This window comes from Centroberyx gerrardi, chromosome 19 (assembly GCF_048128805.1).
Source record: "Centroberyx gerrardi isolate f3 chromosome 19, fCenGer3.hap1.cur.20231027, whole genome shotgun sequence".
NCBI classification, from domain to species: Eukaryota; Metazoa; Chordata; class Actinopteri; order Beryciformes; family Berycidae; genus Centroberyx; species Centroberyx gerrardi.
In genome coordinates, this window is record NC_136015.1 from 21,339,173 (window position 1) to 21,362,179 (window position 23,007).

A 23,007-nucleotide genomic window follows, 5' to 3' on the forward strand; every position below is an offset into this window, starting at 1 on the left:
GAACTACTGATTTTCTACCTTCTCTACTCAATACGCTTGTTCCAGTCCCTCCAGTAGCACCAGCTAGCTTTTACTTACTTATTTTACTTTTGTTTATTTATTTATTTTATACCACTCATATTCAGTAAACAGTGTTACTGACCAGCAAATCCTATTGTACAATGTTGAAATCAGTATACTGTATTCTACAAAATATACATAGAGTAAATGCATTATAAACAATACATAACTTTCTACCGTCGTCACTCATCAGGATTATTCCAGTCCCTCCACCAGCATCAGTAAACCTTCTTTTTCATGGTTATGTTTTTTGGGATTTTTGCCTAATTACACAGCACATTTGAGAAAGGGTTTGACCAAACCAAACCAAAAATCTTCTCTGTTTTCCCGTCTTCAGGTCAAGCTGGTGAACATCAGGAACGATGACATCACCGACGGGAACCCCAAGCTGACGTTGGGTCTCATCTGGACCATCATCCTTCACTTCCAGGTCTGTGCCCGTCACATGCTGCTCTGTGGCTTCTGGCTGGAGTCAGTTCATTTCCAGTTCAGTCAAACCAGGAAGAATTCTTAGATTCAGCCCATGATGATATAATATCTCCAATCTATTATGAAATAATTGAATTATGGCTCCCATAATTACAGTAGTAATTCAATCTACATTTTAGATGGATTTAAATTAGAGCAAATTGCTGCAAAAATGGACGTTATCTCTGTGTTGTCCTGTTGTCACTCAGTGCAATTTCAGTCCAGCTGTCAGGATTAGAGTTAGTGCCACTGCCAGGATGGACTTAGCTATGTGTGTGTGTGTGTGTGTGTGTGTGTGTGAGTGTGAGTGTGGGTGTTGGTGTGGGTGTGGGTGTGGGTGTGGGTGTGCATGTGCTGGCGAACCAGAGTTGATTATTTATTATATAACAGAAGGGGTTGTTTGTTCCACCGCTGACTGGAAATGACATGCTGTGTGTGTGTGTGAGTGTGCGTGTGTGTATGTTTATGTGTGTGTGTGTGTGTGTGCGGGTTTGTGCTCTGAGCCAGATGCAGTCTGGATTTAAGGGTCTTAAGTGTGCTCTGCCAATATGGTGGTTTACTTTAGTGCTTCAGTGCGTACAGCGAGAGCGAACTGTCAGCCGCTCTGCTTGAGTTGACAAAGAACTCTGCAGCCTCATAAGCAAACGACACCGTGTTTGCCCAGTGTGTTGGTGTGTGTGTGTTTACATGCTTGTTGGATTTACAGACATGTAATACTGTTGCTGCACTTGTTGTATGTGAATGGATGCAAATGAGGAGTGTTTTGCAAGTGTTTTAAGGATGTTGGTAGTTGGTTTTTGGGTGTGCAAATGTGATTTTCTGTTGCTGTTGGCCTGTTTGTGTGTGTGTGTTTTAGAAAGCCACCTCTGGGCAGGGCATTGCAGCAGGTCGTCCTGTAAAACAGCATATTAAGACACAGTTTGGCTTCAGTTTGGCAGTTTGACAGCCTGAGCATGAAGGCTGCATAGAGGACAACATGTTCAGTCCCTCAGCATTCATCTGAACCCTAATCTACTCCCCCACTACCCTGGAACAGCATACTGTGTTTTCACTGAAATGGTCCCATCAAAAATGTGTGTAGCCTGTGGGCTGGTGTGAGAGCTAATTATGGATTCACCATTCAAGTCATTTTATTGGACACCAGGTTATCAGCTGATTAACTCTTGCTCACTATGAATACTGTTAATAGGCTGACATTATACAGAGATGAGATTTTCTTTTTAATTTTTTTCTTAGCGCTGCACAATTGTGGCTAAAATCCTGATTATTTTGTGCAGTACTGTGATCACAATAATTAATAAAGATTCTGAACAAAATTATATGTTTCAATAGCACATCCTTGAACTGAACTGTGATGAACAGTTTGTTCAGAAAGGAAATGCCTGAAAGGACAGCATGTTTAGTTTAGTCTATTCACTTGGACTGTAGTGGTTTCTCTCCTGAAGTCCTGACGTGGCATAATTTCCACCAAATGTTCCTTCATCACCATAGCCTGCAGACAGGGTTGTACTTAGTTGGCAATCATTACACTGGGATTCCCATTACTGCTGGGTCCAAGTCATGCACGACGGCTTCGTAGAGACAAAAACAACACTTAAAACCAACTCATTACTGAGAAGATAATATTTTTTAGATTAAAAAAAAAAAGAGATTTGGTTTCTCATTTTCTTTATTACTTTTAGTCACTCGAAGAGAAACGGCTTTATTTTGTCACATGGACTTCTTTTTTTTTTCCACAACTTTGTTTATTGGAATTTTTAGAAAATACAAAATGTGCAGTAGGGCATATAAAAATATAAATAGTATATAAGGCATAGTTAACAGGTATGCATAGACTTACAACATCCATACACACCCACAGGCACTTGCATGCATACCTTCCTGAGAATATTATATATACATACATGCTCTGTCACATGGACGTCTAATTAGGTCACCAGCCAGCTGTAGTTCCCCTGGTTGACCGCTAGAATGCGCTGTGAGGTGACATCATCACCCAGCAAGGTGACACTGCCAGCCGGTTGCCACGGAAACAGGAGCGCATGACTCCGCAGCGGCCAATTCAGTGAGCATGAGTCAGCAGAACGGTGCGATACAGATAGAGACAGAGAGAGAGAGAGAGAGAGAGAGAAAGGGGGTACAGAGAAGAAGAAGTGATGTAGGAGGAGGGATAGAGGGTTAACCCAGAGATCATAGACAGGATGAGGGGCTGAAAGGGGTTGGAGGTGTAGCACAGGAAAGAAAAGAAGGGGAAAAAATAGAGGAGGGAGGGAAGTGATGGAGACGGTGACGAGGCAGGCAGAGCAGCAAAGAGTTTCAGAGTTTCCAGAGTTCATTGGGTTCAGACGATGCAAACAATGCAGCACAGGGCTGCGTCTCCCAAACGCATGTTGGTGTTAAGATTATTATTGCATATCATCCCTCCTCCCTCCCAGCTCCCTGATCTCCACTCTATACTTAAGCCAATACCGGTGCCAATAGCTACAACATAGCACGACCTTGAGTATGTTCTTGCTTTTATACAACATTTACAATTTTTTTTACAATGGCATCAAACATTAAACAAAAGTACAAGCCTTGGGTTTATTTAAAAGTTCCCTGTTGCTAAGTGATAAACATCCTTGGTCGGAAAGCAAATCTCTGAGTTGTCTGGTGAGTGATACCATTCGAGTTTGTATATCGGGTTATAGCACTTATGGAATACCTCTCATCCAATCACAATGCACGGTCGGAAATAAATGTTGTATAATATAATCACAATAGACTCAATAGACTCGATAGATTCAAAAGAGACATAAAAAGTTCATCTCAAAGCCACTGTTGTGTTATTTGCCATATTCTGTTCATAATAGACAAAGAGGTTTCTGCTGCTAAGATATTGAGCCCAGAACAGTAGATAAATGTATAATTTCCACATTATTCCCACCAGCCGCTCTGGTCTGATCAGGAAAATGATTATGATGATGAGGAAGTCATTTCTGGAAACAAGCCTCCAGGTCTTAGCGACCAGGAGGAGTACATGCGATCGGGTGAATCAGTGCGTCAGCCAATGCTAGAAGCTCTCCCACTGAGCTATCACCTCTCGTTAAGGTTATAACTGCTGTTGGTCATTATTTCACTGGCATGTCATGTTAGAGGGGAGGTGGCATCACTCTCTGTCTCATCCCTCTCGTCTCTCTGTCGGGCGGCTGAGACAACCTGCCTCCTCAGCAGTCCTGTTTAACTCCAAGCACTAACTCCAAGGTGTTTCAGTGACGTTTCTCCCTCCACATCAACCTGTCACTGTCTCTCTGCCTCTCTGACAGCCGTCCTGTCATGTCTTGGGTTCTTAACTCATCATTTAAAGTAAATGTTCGGCTCCATAGTTCACGCAAATCATCTCTATTAAGATGGCGACAAAAGCTTTCATTTTAATGTCCCTTGCTGGATATTTTAGTGCATTTGGAAATCTATCTGGTATCTTACCAAAGATTCAAAGAACACAATGTTCAGTGGTTTTGAAGTATGTAGTTCTGAACACATTTTTACCCAAACCACCTTATAGTATCATGAGTTACACAAGACCATAGTTTTAATTGTCAAAGCAGTCCAAAACATAGCTTTGCCTGTCCAGCAGCATTGGAAATCGATACACCATTCACTTGCATGTGTAAACCTGGCTGTAGTTCCTCTACCCAACCACTAAGTGTCACCAGTTAGCCCAGTATTGCAGATGACCTGGCCTATTGCAAGTTGCCAGCCAAACACAGACATCCCTATCACTGATCCCACCTCCTACTGCACTGTGTCTGCCTGTGGTTGGCTCAACTAGCTGTCGGTTGGCGCTAATTCCTGCTGTGTTAATTCCTGACATGGTAAGGACTTAGAGGGGAAATGCATCACTGCCTCTCTGTCCTGCTTCTGGTAAAATCGGGAGGTAAAGTCAGTTTATCTATGTTGTCCTTTAATACTAATTTAGGAACAGATTAGCCTCAATCAATCCCCATCTGTGTCATTTGTCTGAAACAGAAAACCAACCTCAAACAAGTGTGAATCCCCTTTACCTGCTGCTGAACTGAAGACCATCTGAAGCATTTATAAGCCATTAAGTGGATACTTATGTGGAAAGTCTCTTACATTAAGAGTGTAAGGAGTACAGAGTGTATATATCTTATGTACAGTGCATTATTGTCACCATGTTTGTGAAAAGGAGACACTGTTAGGAAAAAAGAGTGAAGGCACTGAGAAAACAGGCAGGAGCATGACCAGTTTTTATTTTTAGTTCCTTTGAAAACAAATCTTCAATAAAAACCTTGATTTGTTTTAGTCCTTTTCAACATAGCATGAGATCTATTGGTCACAAGGTTTCCAAGCAATTCAAATTAGATTGAGTGCCTCTTTCATTGTCAGTGATTTATAGTCTATTGGTTGAATCTCATTTAGTGATTTAAGTAAGTTGCAGGTCACGTAGCTCATTATCATTCTTCTTCATATTGGAATCATCATGTTTGCTGTGGGCAGGAGTACTTTGAGGTACATCACATGATGTCTTGTAGGTTGTAGATATCTTGTGCACAGCGGTGCTTCTCTCAAGTACTGGTTGGAACAGGAATAACTACATGCAACAAAGTAGCAGGCCTTTCATCCTTGTATGGACATCGTGTTTTTTTATCTGGAGAAGTAGTGGTGAATGTGTGGGAGCTAAATGTGAACAGTAAAATCTTCTGACTTTGGAATTATCTGGTTCCATCTTGAGCTATAGAGTTTACTTTTGTACATGTGGTTTTTGAAAATTTTGTCTTCACATTAGCTTTGGGCTGTGAGAACATTAACACTCAACATCTCGAAAACTACTCTCAGTGCAGATGAAGCCTTAATTATGATAATTAAAATCTCACGATCTTTTCACTGCACACCACCGATAAAGAGCTAATATACACATGATGAAGAGAGCCTGGTAGACATACATGCAGTGATTGTGTCTTGACTTTGGGTGTAGATGAGGGTTGCAGTCTGAATACCACAGCTCATGATGCCAAGTAGCCACAGTGAAGGGATGAAAGCCTGGGGGACTTGATTAGTGCCTGTTTCCCCATTGGTTTCTGCTTCTGCTTCTGTGTGTGTGTGTGTGTGTGTGTGTGTGTGTGTGTGTGTGTGTGTTTTATTCTGGTATGCTTTCGGTTAATGAGAGAAGATGGATTGCCATTGCTCTCGCGCCACCCGAGAGTGCTGCTTCTTAGTAGTCTCCATCCATATTTGTCTCCATGAAAACATTTGCAATATAGTGGCCGCTTCTATCCAAAGTGCCTTTATAGTAGCATGAGTTCATGCATTTTTAGCATGGCTAGCCGCAGTGGGAGACGAACCCCCCACTCCTGCAGTGTTAGTGCCATGCTCTACCCACTGAGCTATACAGGAACCACATGTACCAGCCTTGTGTTTCAGGTTGTGTGCAGTGAAGGTGGGTGGAAGCCTATAGGATCTATTTTAGACTATATGTTGCCACAGGCCCCCTGCTGGGAAAGTGTGTGATGGTGTAGGAGGGAAGTTAAATATGCAATGCATGTTTTTACACATTTTGCACAAATGAGAATCCTTCAGTGCTTAAGATGTGTGTGTGTGTGTGTGTGTGTGTGTGTGTTCACGTGCACGTCTATATGTGTGTGCCCCCTATCTCCCCCTACTCTCTTTGATCCTTTCACAACCTCACTTGATCCCCTCTTCTTTTCTTCTGTCCTTTTCAACTTTCCCTAATTCCCCCAAATCTCCTTCTTCGCTCCCTCCCTCCTTCTCTTTCTTTCTCTCTCTCTCTCTCTCTCTCTCTCCCTCTCTCTCTCTCATTCACCCTAAAGCCCTTCATAACCTGTGGGCAGACGGGCAGATGGAGATCGAGATTGAAGGGGAGAGAGAGAGAGAGAGAGAGAGAGAGAGAGAAACGGATTGAGGTGCTCGCTCGCTTCTCGGCGGCATTTGCAGAGACGCAACAGTCTGCTTTCGATTTGATTTCTCTCTCGCTTGCTTTTTTTCCCCTTCCATCACTGTAGCTGCCTGCCATTCAGGGAAGCTTTCGGGTCAAGTGTGTGTGTCTGTATGTGTGTGTGTTTGTGGCATAGAAAGCTGCTCACTAACAGCCGAGAGAGAGAGCTAGAGAGAAAGAGAGAGAGACAGAGAGAGAGAGAGGGAGGGCAGGAGTAACAAGGAAGCGGATAGGAGGAGGAGAGCCGAGGAGGGAGGGGTGGAGCGGTGTGAGAGAGAGAGAGAGAGTGAGAGATCGAGCAGTAGCGAGTGTGAAGCTGCAGCAGCCGGGAGATAAAAGCTTTTCTCTCCCTCTGCCGGCGTCTGCGAGCGAGGGATAAAGCGGAGGAGAGAAGCCAGCCGAGGCAGAGAGAGATCCAGGCCGCCTGCTGTCACTGGAGCTCCCGGCTTCCCCTGATCTGCAGGCCTCACACCACATACACACAGCAGGAGAAGACACACACACACACACACATGCAGAAGGGCTCTCACACAGCTGACCAGGGGACCGCCCAGCCTTGCAGGCACGCACACACACACTCTCTCTCTCGGACAACCACACACTTTGCTTCTCTCCGGGAAACACCGTATCAATCGGATCAATCCAGCCACGCTCGTCTGACGGAGCCACGGTCTTCTTTTACCCGGAGACGCCCTGTCTTCCTGGCTTTCCCTCTTTGTGTTTTAAGGAGACGTGGAGTGTGAACCCGCTCAACCCAGCCTCTGCCGGTGTCTTCGCCGTCGCTGTGCTGTGCGAATGCAGACAGGATCGGGGCTGCCCTTCACCGGACACTGAGCCCAGCTGGCTCTGCTCCAGCCGGACCCGGCTACACATCTGTACGCCGTCCAGATCTGTTTCTAGACCCAGATCTAAGCCGCCCGCGGACCAGTTTCTTCCTCCCTTCCTCCTCCTCCTCCTCAGCCCCAGACAGACAGCCCGAGTCCAGCCACAGCTCCTGCCCCAGATGCCTCTCTCTAATTAGATTCACCGGACCTGAGGAGCTATTAAGAGACGAAAAGGCACCAGAGAGGAGACGAGGAGGGTAGAAGGAGTGCCTTTGTAACTGCCTTTTTTTCCCAGCCTGCCTTTTTTTGCCTCAGTGTAAGACACGGTTTGAACCATCCCCCCCCACACACACACACACACTCGCACTGCAAACTGTGGATTTTGTCAGACTGTTGCATCGTCGCACTGCACCACCTGATGAAGGGGAAGCCCTTCTGAGCGACTGGCTGACTGACAGAAGGACATGGGAGGTTTATGATTGGACCGTACTGGACTACATTTCCCAGCCGCCCCTTTTTCCTCGGGGAGTCTGACATTGAGGTGGGGGAATATGTAGACTGGTATCCAGGGGAGAGGTGTGTGATGCTAGGCTGTCTGGGGAGCTCAAGGTGGAGTCTGTCTGATATAAAGTGGCACCCTACTAAGACATTTTGTGAGTTTTCTGGCCTGCAATGAGACGATTCCACAGGTATCCAGCAGCCCTGGATGACACAAAACGGGTCTGTTTTTTGTTTTTATGAGGCCATTTTAAAGGTTGCAACTCTCCTTATTCACTTTAGCCGTCTCTGCCTCTCTCATCGATTAGAGAACTTGACACCAGCGATTTTACTGTTGATTTAACATAGATCTGTTGCCTCAGGAGGTTTCAGAGGTCTCACCATAATAACAACAACAATCCCTTAGGGGTGAACACACCCGCACGAGCTGGAAGGATCGAAACATCACATGAGACGCGAGCTCAATGAGCAGGATAAGACGTGGAACCACGGCGAGGAGAAGCATTGGGGCGGGAAGCCGATGCTCTGATTGAGTTTTTAACAAGCTGTCAGAGTATTGGCTGAATCTCAGAGCAAGCTGTGGCAGCATTGGCTGACTGCACACTATCTCTCACCCACCACCAATCTGGGAGCCGGCGTGCTGCCTCGGCAGAATGACACACAAACCCGGTCGTTACTACGGCGAATATCGACACCGTCACCGTTAATACTACTATCACTACGACTACCAGCACAGATAGGATTCCTACCACTGATGGATCTGACCCCCGCCGCGGGTCTGACTTCTGTTACGGATCTTAATTCTCTTGCACTGCAATAACATTACCACAGTAGGAAAGAGACATCAATAATTCATGAGCCCAGATAGCTGCTGGAGCCGAGCGTAGATAGAGCTCTTGGATTACAGCGCCGCTCGGAACCACCAACAAATCTCAACAGCAACACTTTGTTTGCGGTTCACCGGGAATGGAACAGGGAATCCGAACGGAATCGCAGAAGATGACAGCGTTGTTTTCCTCAATTCAGTGTTGAGTGCACTGAGTCACACTCAGTCTGTGTGAGAGGGCGTGTGTAGTTTGAGTGTGTGTGCACGCTCTTGTATGTGGAGAGAGTGTGTGTGTGTCAGTGATGCAGCTCGTTTCACTTTTTATATTCGGAGGATTTACAATATCGAATCTGGAAATGAGATGAGACTGCAATTGATTCCAACAATCTGCCAGATATTCTGCAGCACATTCTGCAGACTTTCACACCACACACTGGTGTCACACACAGACACATGCGTTGTGTGTGTGAAGCATTCGGAGCCTCACTAATGGGCTGAATAACACCGGACGGCACTGCCTTTTTCTCTCTCCCACACAAACCCCCCCACACCCACACTCGTCAGCCTGCTTGACACACTGCCTTACACTAATATTAGTGACAGCTCACCTGCCAAAAGCCCAGTGATAAATCAGCCACCTAATCCTAGCCAAATTTATTTTCCTCCCTCGCGTGGCTCTGCTGACATGACTGTGTCCCTGTGTCCTTGACTACGACCACAAGTCTTCCGGGACCGACAAACCTGACAGAGTAAAGCAGCCAGCAGCCTGCATATACACATAAATGCACACACATACACACACAGCAGGGTCCTCGGAGAGAGAGAGAGCAGGGCTGGCCACTGCACTGCCTGAGTCCAAGTGAGGTGAGGTGAAGGAGAGAGAGGAAGGGAGGAGGAACAGAGAGAGGGAGGACAGGGGGAGCTGTGACACGTAAGCCTGCAGCAGCCTGGCCTGTGACTGAACCAATAACTGCCTGAGGAAAAGCCTGACTTTCCCTCTCTCTCCCTCTGTGACAGCTTATTCCGTCCATCTCCCTATTCACCGGTTTTCATCGAAGATGCTGCCACGGAAACCGGAGCTAAACCTGCTATTCCTAACTTTACATTACTCACAGGTGTCACATTGATGCTGGAGCTGTCAGTCACTTGCCAGCCTAACTGAACATTTCCGTTTGACTGTCTATTTTTGGCGGGATGGGGTTCTGTGCTCAAACGACTGGAACAGACGTGCAGGCCTAAATTAACCTTAAATTGCCTTCTCTGATGGATTGACTGCCTGTTTTTGCTGTCATTTTCTTTACCTTTTTTTAAACACCCCTCTCTCTGCCTCAACACTGAAGAGATGGGGAGTTCCATGGGTTGCGTCAGGCCTCCTCGGGAAGTCGGACTCGGCGGAGCCCCTCCCCTTTCGCCAAAAAAGCGGCTCCGTTTCAAAAGGAAGCGGAAGGGCAAGAAGAGCAGGAAAGGCGAGGCCGGGCAGGAGGAGTATGAGCGACGGAGAAGCCACGAGCCTGATGAAAGAGAGGAAGATGAGGAGGATGAGGAGGAGAAGATGGAAACAGCAGACAATGGAGCTAGGCCGACCCATATAACAGTGCCTGATACTCAGTTGACCCATTCCAAACTTAACCTGCCCAGCAATACCCTTTCCCCTGGCTCTGGGAGTGCCAGTACAGGGGGCCTTTTAGGCAGCAGAGTGCTTGAACTGTCCCCCAATCCCAGCCCGTCCTGGAGAGGGGTCTTCTGCCTTCCAGGGGAGGAAAAGACTGTTAGCGCTCTCATAGATGTCTCCAGCATCCCGAGCCAAACCACCACCACCACCCCGACCAGCACAGCCCCAGTCCTGGGCAGTAGCACCCCGGGTGGAGGCAGGGTCTGTCGAGTTAAGGAGAAGGTCCAAGGGGTGCTGGAGAAACCCTGGATACTACGACCAAAGAAGGAGAAAAAAGGGAAGGGAAGACGAGAGGAAGAGGAGAAGGACGACGGAGGGGTAAAAGGAGGAGCTGCAGGGACAGTAGGCGTGGCGCGAACTCCTTCCGACAGGGAGCGCAAAGGTGTGGTCCACATCCGTGAGGTGGACGGTAAACTCTGCGTGGTGAGGACGGTGTACCCCAGCGACTACGGCTCCCCCGTGTGGAGGGGCGAGAGTGACAGCGAGGTGGAGGTGCGCAACGAGCCCCCCACCCCATCTCCGCTCACCGAAAAAATCCTCAAAGTCCAGCTCTCCGAGGAGGATAGCAGGAGAATCAAAATGTCCGCCGCCGGCCGCTCTATTTCCTCTAACCGAATGGGGAGTCAGGAAACTTTGGTAGTCAAGGAATTTAGCTTGGACACTCCGGTCCGTGCGCAAGAGGGGCCTTCTCTGCTGGAGTCGGGCTATGCCAGCGACCTGCCGTTGACCTCCCCAGAGACAGGGGGCGCCACTCCGAGTCAGACGGACTGGGGAGGGCTGACCAGCAGCTCGTCAGAGAGGCTGGACTCCATGATGGAGAGTCCTCTGTCGCCGCAGCAACAGGCATCTTTGAAATACCTGCCGCAGGTCTGGCTCTATCTGTCTGTCTGTCTCTGTCTCACCATCCAGATATCGAATCCTTCGTCCAACTCTCTTGCCACCTACCTCTACTCCCCTGTCTTTATTTTTCTGCCCCTTCATACTCTTTATCTCTCTTCCTCTTTCCATTAGTGCCACCCTATCTGAGTTATTCTTCCTCCTATTGTAGAAAGGTGGGTAGGGATTTGTTAAGTGTGAATGGTCTATAGCAGGGGTTCGTTCTCATGTAGTTTTATGGCCCCAAATAGACGAATATTTGGCCACAGACCTCCATTTGATAAGAATTGTGTTGTTTAGTATTGAATTTTACAACTGTGTAGTGGTGAGAGTGAAACCTTTATGTAGAGTAGTCATTCTTATACAATCTCAGTGGGACAATTTCTTGCAAATTAAATTTTAGTGCAATTAAACTATTCCTAATTTTGCTGGGAGCCCTGTCATGGACCCCCGGAGGTCCCTTTACCCCACTTAGAGAACCATTGGTCTATAGTGCAACAGAGAAGCATTCATGACTGTCTTTATTCGTACGAGTGTGGGAGGGTTTTTGAAAGGGTGCCTTTGTTGCCTTGTGTACACCGTATTTTTAGTCATGGAGGATTGTGTGTGTGTGTGTGTGTGTGTGTGTGTTCTTTTGGTTGTTATCAGCCCTGCAAAGGCACTATGCCTCTCTCTCCATCCTTCCTGCCTCTGTCCCCGGAGCCTAATCAACGTAGCACAGACTGTCTCTCCATCCTCATTTCCCAGTCTCCTTCTTTCCTCCCTCCCTTCTTCTCCGTCTCCCTCCATTGCTTATTATTTTCCTAGCACCACCACACTCGCTCACTGTTGACATTGTGTGTTTAGTGTGAGAGAGACAGACAGACAGTGTGTTTGTGTATGTGTGTGTGTGAGAGAGGAGGGTCAGTGCTTCAAATGACAGGGTTCTCTCTTGCGGAAAACTGAAACTTGTCATTTCCTACCCATTCAGTAGCACAGAATGTGTGTGTGCATGTGTCTGTCTGTGTCTGTCTAGCTCCTGTGGGAAAGCAGAGGGACGAGATAGCCTCATTTTAACAGTCATCTCTCCATTATATTCTGTGGGTCATTTCAACTGTAGTCTGTCTCCGTTAAGCTCTAGTCTGTCTTCAGCATATTCTACTGTTCATTGGGAGCCTTTGCTGCTACACATATTCAGCACTTTGCTGCCCAGCCACAAACTCCACTGCTGCAAGGAAAAATCAACCCTCAAGCACTTTAATACTGTTAAAAAACAGCTTTGGTGATGTACCTTCGAGGGCCATTTTGTTGTTTGGTGGTGTCTATTTTGAGATCTTTCTTGAGATATTTCCAGCACAGATACAGTGGAGTGTGATAGCAGAAAATATTTCAGCGATCTAAAACATCAACAGTAAACGTCAGGTTTTGGTGTCAGTTCCTCAGAATCAAAGAGCGAGGGCTTCTTTCTAGACTCACAGTTTGGCACCGACGTTCAACAATCATACAGGGAGAAATCCATCGTAGAAGAGGCAGAGAGACCAATTTCTCCACCGAAAGTAGCCTAGATAGACCAGAATGCAATGCAGCCACAAGACATGTTGCATTTTGAACAAGAGGAAACTTTATCTTGACTGGAAAAACTTGCCCAAAGTGGGTTGCAAACCCATAAAAATATCTGCCTGGACCTCAGTTCATTACAGTCCAGCCCATTGTTTCTTTAAATATGGGTCGGGGGAAACTAACTGGGTCGCAAACCGCTATTTGGTTCGGGCTCAGTTTCAGGAATGATCCGGCAGCTGCTTGACTCAGAGAGACAGGTTTTGTGCTACTTTACGCCTGTTCAGTTCCACTTCACCTTGAAAGTGAATAGGCTGCTGCAGCCACTGCAGCACTGTACAGGATGTGATGGGGGATTCTCACGACGGCTGCCACAGTATGTGTAGGATCCCCTCTACGTTATGAAGGCTGTACAGTAGCGCTATGCAGTACAGCTGACGTCATGTCAGGTTCCATTTAGTGCTACATGTCTCATTTGATGCATAGTTGCTGAGTCATGAGGAAGCAAGGCACACACATACACACACACACACACACACACACACACACACACACACACACACACACACACACAGTGATACTGTAGATCCCAGCTCCACAGAGACCCCTGCTTAAGAGTGTTTGCACTGGGCAGCAATGATTAATAATTCTAGTTTGTGTGTGTGTGTGTGTCAAGAGAGATATATGTACATGTCAGGGTGTGTTTGTGTGTACAATGTAAAGTGCAGCTTCTTTGTGTGTGTGATGCCCTCCTCTGAATAAAAAGGGATTTGAAATGCGCATTCATCAGTGAGACGGCTGCTGCGTCGAGCCTCAGGGGGATTCGTACCAAACACTGAAACCACTACTCACATTTCACCCATCCAGCTGTCCATCCATCACCTGTCTGTCTATCCTTCCATCCTTCCATCCCTCCTTGGGCAGTTTGCTTAAGGATTTCAAGCCAGCGAGTAGTTGCTGGTTTGATTTCCAGTACAGACGGCGCTCCGTTCTGTTGAAGTGCAAATAGCACAATGAAACCATACTTCTCTTGCATCTCTCCTTTCTCTATTCGCCTTTTCTGCCACTCTCTCCATGTCTACTTTCATCTTTTTTCTGTTCCTTTCTCTTCCTGCCCATCCTCCAATCCCCCCCCCCCTTTTTTTTTTGATTATCTCCTCTCTCCCTCCCTCTCCTCTCCCCAGTAACTTCAAAGAGGCCATGTTTCTAAAAGGGGGCCAGTCCAGCACCCCTGGGGGCTGCTAGTGGATCATGGGTGTTTGTGACTGGATCATAGCTGCACTGAATACTAGTGCTACCTACTCATATCTTTTAAGTGTTTGTGTGGTGTGTGTGTGTCTGTCTGGGTTTCTGTGTGTGTGTGTGTTTGTGTACATGTAATAACATTCAGTGTCACACACCTGCACGCACAAACACAGATGCATACATAATGCATACAGATACACACCCAGCGACACAAACAAGTGGTACGCAGGACCTCAGCAGGACCTCAAACATAGAAGGAGCAGGACTTCAAACACACACACACACACACACACACGGATGCATACATAGTGCATACAGACAGACACACACACACACACAGCCTTTGATGCGTGTCATAGAAAGGCGTGTGTGCTCCAGCATGTCTCCTTGTTGTGTGTTTATCCCAGCACGTCTTGTGACCGTTTCCTGGATCTGTGTGTGTGTGTGTGTGTGTGTGTGTGCAACCTATACTTAGACTATACTTAGTCTGGGTGCAAATTGGTATGTATTACGTCCACACATGGCGGGCATTGTTTTTCTGTCTGAATGGCTATCTTCACTATCTCTGCTGTCTGTAAAACAGCGTGCAAACGAGGACACAGAGACCTGCTAAATGACATTGTATATTTTATGTTCACCTAACCAAATTAAGTAGGCTACTAGTTCTTTTGAATCAGGAAGTATATTAGCGCTTAGTTGCACCACAAGTTAAGTCAGCATGCCTGGTGTCATCATGGAGGTCCATTGGAGAATTGGCTGGGTGCAAATAATGTTTAAATATATACTAAGATAGATACCTGTAAAGATTGTTGTGGTGTGGGTATTCAGTAATGTTATAAGTAAAGGTGAATAGTCTGATAAGGTAGATGTGATTTCAAATTTAGGTCAATGTGACACAGTAAGCTGTCTTGTCTTTTGCCCTGGTCTCTACTCCAAAGCACTACTAGTTGTAGTTTGAGAAGAATCAGCTCAGTTAAACAATAGTTTTTGGTTTTGTTTGCTAGCTAACTAACTAGCAGGCTAATGTAGCAAAGCAACTGATGCTAATGTTAACATGCGTCTTCTAGCTGCTAATAATTCTAGCTTCTAAATGTGTAATTCAGATGTGTTTACAAGTAGACAGTGCTAATTAGCTGACCAGATACTATGGTTAGCTAGCTAACAACCTGACATCATCTAAACATGTCTCAACGATGAAATGATCAGTTCCCAGTCAAAAACAGCATAGGAATTAACCATGTCTTCAGTACTGTTGAGACTGACAAGTTGTACATTTATAAACACAATCAGCTATTGTTGTCCAAGAGCGGACCTCCAATATGGCTGCCAGAAGTTGCATTACATCACCTGAAAGCTATACGTATATATGGGTATATACGTATAGCTTTAGGTGGCTGGTGAAAGAATGGCAAATGGGCACAACAGGAAGTGATGGATGATATATTGTTGGAGTGAGAGTGTAGGCTATCCATGCAGATGTAGCTCTCTCACAGAAAGCTCTGTCAATATTAAGATGAAGGATGAGGATAATGCTCTGGTTATACATAATACAGAGAGACGGGGCTCTGCTGGGAAAAACACAGGTGCGGTTCACATTCAAACCACATATTCTCAGATTGTTGATGCACATGTATTATATATCTTTGTTTGCTTGTCATGATGGGTCTACTTGAAGAAATTAGTCTGTCTCTCACTGTCAACAAAATGTAAAACGGTGAGAATAACTGATTTGAGAATCTGTAGGTTTGCTTGGTTCAGGCTTTATTTCTGGTTGTTTAATCATTTTTACCGTTAACAAACTCTTACCACCATAACAGTCAGAAACCATACTGCTGGTTCTGACTGCAGTGTGTGTGTGTGTGTATGTGTGTTAGTGTCACAGTTGTGTGCCAGAAAATGGTAATTTAACTTATTTCTAACATCTTGTGCGTTGTACAGTAACTGCCCTTGACAATGCAGTAGAGGTTTAACTCTGTGTTTCTGCGTGTATGTGGGCATGTGCGTCTTTCACTTTGAATTAATGTGGACTCCAACAGATTCCTCTTTACGTGAACCTGGTCTCTCTCTCTCTCTCTCTCTCTCTCTCTCTCTCTCTCTCTCTCTCTCTCTCTCATCTCCAAATGTTGTTACAACTCGCCCTCTCTCCTCCGTGTCGGCCTCGCTAGACTATCTCATCTCTTTTCCTTTCTCTCTCTCTCTCTCCCTCCCCCTCCTTGTCTTTTTGGCTGTTGCTGCAGTCTCCTGGCACACACTGGACTTTCATACTGCTCTATATTAGCAGCAGGGAGAGAGACAGAAAGACAGTGAGACGAGGAGGAGGAGTGTAAGACTGAGGGAGGGAAGGAGGGATGACAGAGGAATACTGATGACAACAACAGGAGCCAGGCGCTGCCAGTTACTGCGTATACGTCAGCCTGCCTTTGTCACCACGGACAGATGAACATAAGGAGAACAAATAGAGAGGAAGAGGGAGACAGAGGGAAGAAGGCCAAAGTGGTCGTGTTGCTCAGTGGGTAGAGAACATAGATGAAGCAGTTGTTAGTCTCCATGGGTTCAGGGTCAGGGGTTCATATCCCAGGGGCCAATCTTAGTAAACGTGTATGTACTTATAGTGCTGTAAGGGGCTGTGAATGTTGTGTTTATCAGTGCTGCGTCAAATACTACTTTAAATTACTTTATCATGACTTGTTTTACCCTTCTTATGTACCAATTGTTTGTAGTTTTCCACATCGCACAATAAAATGAGTGGCAGAAAGTTAATACGATCACAGGAAAGTATTTGAAAGTCAGTTTAGTTTAATTTTGTTAACCTGAGGATCCAGTCTGTAAAAGTATCATCTGAATTGTCCTGATTTTATGAACCCCAGCCATTTGGTATTACAAGCAGAGTAAAAGAAGCACCAAGAATAATTTAAGTTTTGCTCCAAAATGCAATATCACCTTTTTGCAAAAACGTGAAACCAACTCCCAAAAACTGATTGATAACACACAATTAAAATGATTTTGCTGCTTATTAAAGGCTAGTAGGAAAAGTAAGTCATTGGCTGAAGAAATACTAACACCGGTACAGACTGAATCCTCTATATGTGACTCAGGTCTGATATTTAATACAGAGTCGGCGGATGAGAGGGCTGAGCAGATTGATCGGCATCTGAGGCAGAACAGATGAAAGAAGGCGAAAAACTGAAGAGACAGATTGGGGGTGGGGGGGTGTTGGAGTGTTGGGGGGACAGGGAGGAGACAGAAGGAGAGGGAGGAGAGGAGGCGAAACGGAGGGAGGTGGAGAGACTGAGGGGGGGGGGGGGGGGACACCTGCTAATGAGCGGGCTAGACTGTATGTGGAGTGATGAAACGGGAAAAAACTCACGCATCATGCATATGAAAACACACACATTCATATCCTGTAAACAAATACACACATCCGTACACATACTTGCACAAATTCACATATAAATGCACATTCGCACACACAAACTAGGTCAGATATGCATTCACACACACACACCAAGGGTTATTGATCATCAGAGAGACAGATGAGGGATATGAGTGGAGACGACAGGTTGAATCAAATTGACTGAAATCCTTTCCAGAGACAGAACGGGTTGTTTCTGCCGACTCACTGTTTGTGGGTGTGTCTATGATGGGGAAAGTTTCTTTGTATTTCGGAGTAAAGCTATTTTTTCCTTTACTATGCTGAGATTGATGTTGAGATGGTGAATGCTTTGTAGTATGACTAGATTAATTCAGCAAGATCTGGTAAGGTTTTGGGCATGTGCTGAATTGGCGTGGCTTCTTCATATGTTTGCGTGTGTTCTTGTGTGTTTTCATGTGACCGTATGCTGAATTCTGCAAATAAGACTCGATATTTTGGACACACAACTCAGTTAATTTCTAATAGTAGATTACTGTTTTCCTATTTTTTCTGCGTTTTGTGTTCCTGGTCATATCGTTGCTGGTTAGAAACTGTGAATCCCAGTAGTAACCCGTCCTCTCTCGCCCCTCCAGATCTCGGAGATCTATGTGAGCGGGGAGTCGGGCGACCTCACGGCCAAGGAGAAGCTGTTACTATGGAGCCAGCAGGCGACGGAGGGCTACCCCGGCCTCCGCTGCGTCAACTTCACCTCCTCCTGGAGCGACGGACGCATGTTCAACGCCCTGCTGCACAGATACAGGTGAGAGGACAGATACACAAAAAGGCTCTCTCCTGCACCAAACGCCATTTTGTTTTGGAAGTATTGCATGGAAACATTAAGTTAATTGCAGATTTGAACACTTGCATTGAAACGACAAGTGTAACCACAGTCACGGACACATACACAGTACCAAATTAAAAATGTGTACAATTTTTGTCACTGATCTACACACAATAACCCATTAATAATATTCAACCCATCGCAGTTACACTCCAAATTGAGTTAAGGGGCATCCAAATTCCTTGGATGGATGCTTCCCATCCAAGTAGACCAAGCTTGAGCAAGGAAAAACGGGAGAAAATCCCAAAATGCAAATGTACCAAGCAGATAAAGACGTATCCAAGACGACTGGAAGCTGTAATTGCTGCCAAAGGTGCTTCTATTGAATCAGGAGGTTGAATACTCATTTATATATAGATATAGAGATATTTCTGTATGTAATTTTCAAGAAATTTGCAAATTTGCAAAAATGTATTTAACATTTTTTATGATGGGATGTTTTGTGTAGATGTTTGACAAAAATCTCAACTTTGTCCATTTTGAATTCAACACAGAATGTGTACTTGAATACTTTTTTTCTTTACACACACACACAATAGAAATTACATGTTCAACGCCCCGCTGCACAGGTACAGGTTAGAGGCAAGGTAGAGACACACACACCCACACACACACACACACACACACACACACACAGCAGAAACTACACATTCAATGCCCTGCAGCACTGATAGAGGTAGAGAAAGATTGGCGTAACATGCGCACACACACACACACACAGAGCAGAGATTACATGCTCAACGCCCTGCTGCACTGCACAGATACAGGTAGATGTGTGATAGACAGACTGAACACACACACATACACACGAAAAGCAAAGATTACATGTCGTGCTGCCCAGATACAACTAGAGGAATGATAGACAGCCCGACATGCACACATGTAGATGGACACACACGCACACGCACACACACACACGCACACGCACACACACACACACACACACACACACACACACCAAAACTAAATGCATGTTAAGGTGACACATACATGAAAATGTTTACATGAGAGATTACATGTTCTGCACAGCTGCACAGATACACTGACTGACACACACATACTTAGGCGCACATGCTGCCCCACACACACACACACTGACACACCCTCTATCCGTGTGTGTGTTTTCCAGGCCCGACCTGATTGACATGGAGTTGGTGTCGCGGCAGAGTAACCGTGACAACCTTGAGCAGGCCTTCGAGATCGCCGAGTCGCTCGGGGTGACCAGACTGCTGGACGCTGAGGGTGAGACTGTTACTGCCTGAATCAATGTCTGACTGACTGATTATCTGGACAGAACAGCGGCTGCCTGCCTGGCTGGCTGATTGTCTGAAAGTCACTACTTGATAATGCTTCACATTTTAGTCACGAAGCTGTGTCTAACTAGCTTCTATCCAGCGATACTTAACAAAAAGTGCAACAATTATACATTGTAATGATTAGCTTTGCACTTACATTTATATGATTTTTAGTACATGTACTTTATTCTATCTTGTAGCTTTAATTTTTTTTTTTATGATGCTGTTTTTTTAGCCAGGGGAAAAAAAGAAAAAAAAAGATGAAAAAAGATGATTGGTTAAATATATTTAAAATTTGACCATAAAAAAGATGGTTAAATATATTTTAAATCATGTTTAAATGATAGATAGATAGATAGATAGATAGATAGATAGATTGATTGATAGACTGATTGATTGAGTGATAGACAAATCAATCAAATCATCACCAGCAGCCTAGTAATAAAGAAATACAATGGACAACACATTTCTTAAAACAAGACATAGGTGGATTTTAAAAAGAAGCATAAACTAATAGAATGTTTGAATATCAGGGTTGTGAGACAGGAATGAGGTTCAGCCTGAAGAGACAAGACACTGAGGCTAAGGGCAGACATACTGCACAGGATTATGCATAAAAAAATGCTGTCAAAGTGTTTTTTTTTTTCTCTGCAAAATCCTCAGAGAACAACCTCTGATGTGAGCTATTTATCCTAATCATCTAAATTAGTGTAGAACAGCCTGAAGGGGCTTGATGTACAGTAGCTGCGCCTGCCAGCCCTAATGACTGACTGACTGTCTCATAAATGCCAGTATGTTTATCTGTCTGGCTCTCATCTTCCTTGATGTGTTTTTTTTCTCCATAATTTTAAAGAAAATCCAACTTCAGCTAGACAAAGTCCTGTTTGTAGAACATGTTTGACCAAAATGTGAGATGGAACCCTATTCTTCATGATTTCTTCTAACTGATAATGTGACGGGCATCAATCTGGCGACATGTTTCTTTAAGTTTTGCAGTCTACCTCTCTAATTTTTCATCTCTCTCTCTCTCTCGTCAGATGTTGATGTTCCATCTCCAGATGAGAAGTCGGTCATCACCTACGTCTCCTCCATCTATGATGCTTTCCCCAAGATCCCTGAGGGAGGAGAGGGCATCGCCGCACACGTACGTCACATTCTGCTCCATCCGTTCACTCTGTTTACACTCACTTTTACGCTCAACCTCAAATGGATGTTCTTGAATCTTTCTCTCCCTTTGTACTTAATAGTCTTTTTTGCATTCATTTTAAATATCATTATCAATATGCATATATACAGTAGTACCCTCTACTCTTCTTATCGCATCATATTCATTTATATTCATCATCTTTTTTAGCTTCAACATTAGTTATTCTCAGTGCACATGTATAATTGCTCTTTTGTTTGCCAGTGTGAGCAGCTTCATGAGGAGTGATGATATCGTGTGATGTGTGGCTATCAGTACTGCATGTAAATGTGTATTAGATACATACAGCATGATTGGAAAATACATATCCACTTTGTAATTATAATTTTAGTACATTTGATACATGGAATAGTATCTTGTCCAGCTTGCTATGCATGAATTTTTCAAACTTGATAGGCAATTGACATTTAACAAAATTTGTACATTTGTAATGGATACATGAATGAATAATTGAATAGTGTTATGATTATTTATGATAAATTACTTTTTATACAAAGAAGTCTAGCTGGTACAATTTTGCTTCTCATCTGCATTCTCACCTTTCCTTTCTTCTCTCCCTCTCTCCTTCCCTCCTCCTCCATCACCAGGAGGTGGACCAGCGCTGGTCAGAGTATCAGTCCAGGTTCTCCTCTCTGCTCCAGTGGAGCCGCCAGCATACGGCCCTCATGGCCAACAAGAACTTCCCACAAAACCCTGTGGAACTCAAGGTGAGCGCTTATATTTCCGCCTTGGTGACTGTAGTTCTGTTCTGTAGTTTCTGTTATGCAATTCAGTTTGTTTGATAAAGATTTTTTTCATTTTAGATGAAAACAAGGGTCCATTTTTTTGTCTTATTTATACAGATTCTTGCTATTCTTGCTGTTCTTTTGGTGTTCATGTTCATATATGCATGTAAGTGAATTACTGCATAGGGAGAGAGAAAGAGAAAACTGGAGTGAAGGAGGCAAACCTGCCACTCTATAAGGAGTTTAAAGGATCGCTAGCCCTCAAAACAACAAGCATTTACCACCAAATCCTGTGGAAGTTAGTAACATAGGTGTAGTAACATGGGTGCTTTAATCCAGAGTAGCTCACAGTAACATGCACATATTTTTTTAAATGCAGTTGGCCCCAGTGGGTAGCAAATCCTGGTAGTTTTTGCAAAGGTTTAGCTATTGAGCAACACCAAAGGGAAAGGGGATACATAAAAAACAAGCAGTTCCCAGAATACCTTGGAGAAAAATAATGGGACAGAGGGAGGGAAGGAGTTTAATGAAATGCTGTTGAGAGCAGGAGACATAGAAGGTAGGTGAGAGAGAAAGAGAATAACGAGTAAAAGGGAGAATGCGTGAAAGAGCAATGGATTGAGGAAAACGAAGAGCTTGCAGAAGAGAGATGTTGAGGAAGGAAAGAAGAGCATGATGAGGTGAAAAGAAGAAGGGAGGGAGCAGAAAGAGGCTGAATCCTTAACTGTGCCTGAAGAACATGTGTTGCAGGAGAAAAAGGGTAACGACCACCCAGGGAGAGAGATTGTGATTACAAAGCTTTTACCTCTGATAACGGCTATTGACTTTCTGTTTGAACTTAAACGACGGGCTCCGTGGTAATATTGACCCTCGCGTTCGTCAATAACCTCTCCTTCCTTCACTTCCTCTCCACCTCCCTCTTTCGCCTGTCATCTCTGTCTTTATCTCCCCTTCCCCTCCCTCCATCCTTCCTTCTTCCAGGCACTTTACAATGAGTACGTCCATTTCAAAGAGACGGAGATCCCCGCCAAGGAGATGGAGAAGGGTCGCATCGAACACCTCTACAAACTGCTGGAGGTGAGGAAGGAGGGAGGGAGGGAGGGAAAAGGGAATGAGGGAGGGGGAAATGGGAATGAGGGAGGGGAAAAGGGGACAGAGTGGAGAGATGGAGATAAAGGTGACCGGGTTTTGCACCATGTGCAGGGCTTACTGTTCATCATGGGGTTCAGCTCAGGGGGAGGGAGAGTGTGTGTGTGTGTGTGTGTGTGTGGGACAGAATTTGTCTTCCCGTGTGTGTGCGTGAGAAAGAGAGAGAGAGAGAATTTGCATCCCAATGTGTTTGTGTGTGTTTGGTCGTATGTTCTTCTCCTGGAGCTACGGCATCTCCACCATCCGGCTGTTTATCAATAGATTGTTTGATAAAACACATGATAGTTGGTGATAATTCCTCCTTTATTTCCACTCAGCTGATGTCACCAGGGTGCTTGTGTGTTTGTCTGCGGCATAACTTATGATCATTCAGTAATATGACCACTGATGTAACGGAGTCCTTGTGTTTGTTGTGTGTGT

The 23,007-nt window shown here is 45.0% G+C and overlaps 2 protein-coding genes across 2 annotated transcripts in view; both read left to right on the forward strand.

Annotated features, from left to right (window-relative positions):
- The window catches only part of LOC139911812 (microtubule-actin cross-linking factor 1, isoforms 1/2/3/4/5), a 241,866-nt gene that overhangs the window by 95,987 nt on the left and 122,872 nt on the right, over nucleotides 1-23,007 (forward strand). The window contains exons 5-10 of the mRNA XM_078290250.1: nucleotides 398-490; nucleotides 17,967-18,133; nucleotides 19,344-19,456; nucleotides 20,547-20,653; nucleotides 21,301-21,420; nucleotides 22,420-22,515. Coding sequence (XP_078146376.1) covers nucleotides 398-490; nucleotides 17,967-18,133; nucleotides 19,344-19,456; nucleotides 20,547-20,653; nucleotides 21,301-21,420; nucleotides 22,420-22,515 — 696 coding nt within the window. The remainder of the gene's footprint in view (nucleotides 1-397; nucleotides 491-17,966; nucleotides 18,134-19,343; nucleotides 19,457-20,546; nucleotides 20,654-21,300; nucleotides 21,421-22,419; nucleotides 22,516-23,007) is intronic.
- On the forward strand, nucleotides 9,975-13,961 carry LOC144542911 (uncharacterized). Its single transcript, XM_078290511.1, has 3 exons — nucleotides 9,975-11,171; nucleotides 12,196-12,200; nucleotides 13,901-13,961. The coding sequence occupies exons 1-3, from the start codon at nucleotides 9,975-9,977 to the stop codon at nucleotides 13,959-13,961; spliced, it is 1,263 nt and encodes a 420-aa protein (XP_078146637.1).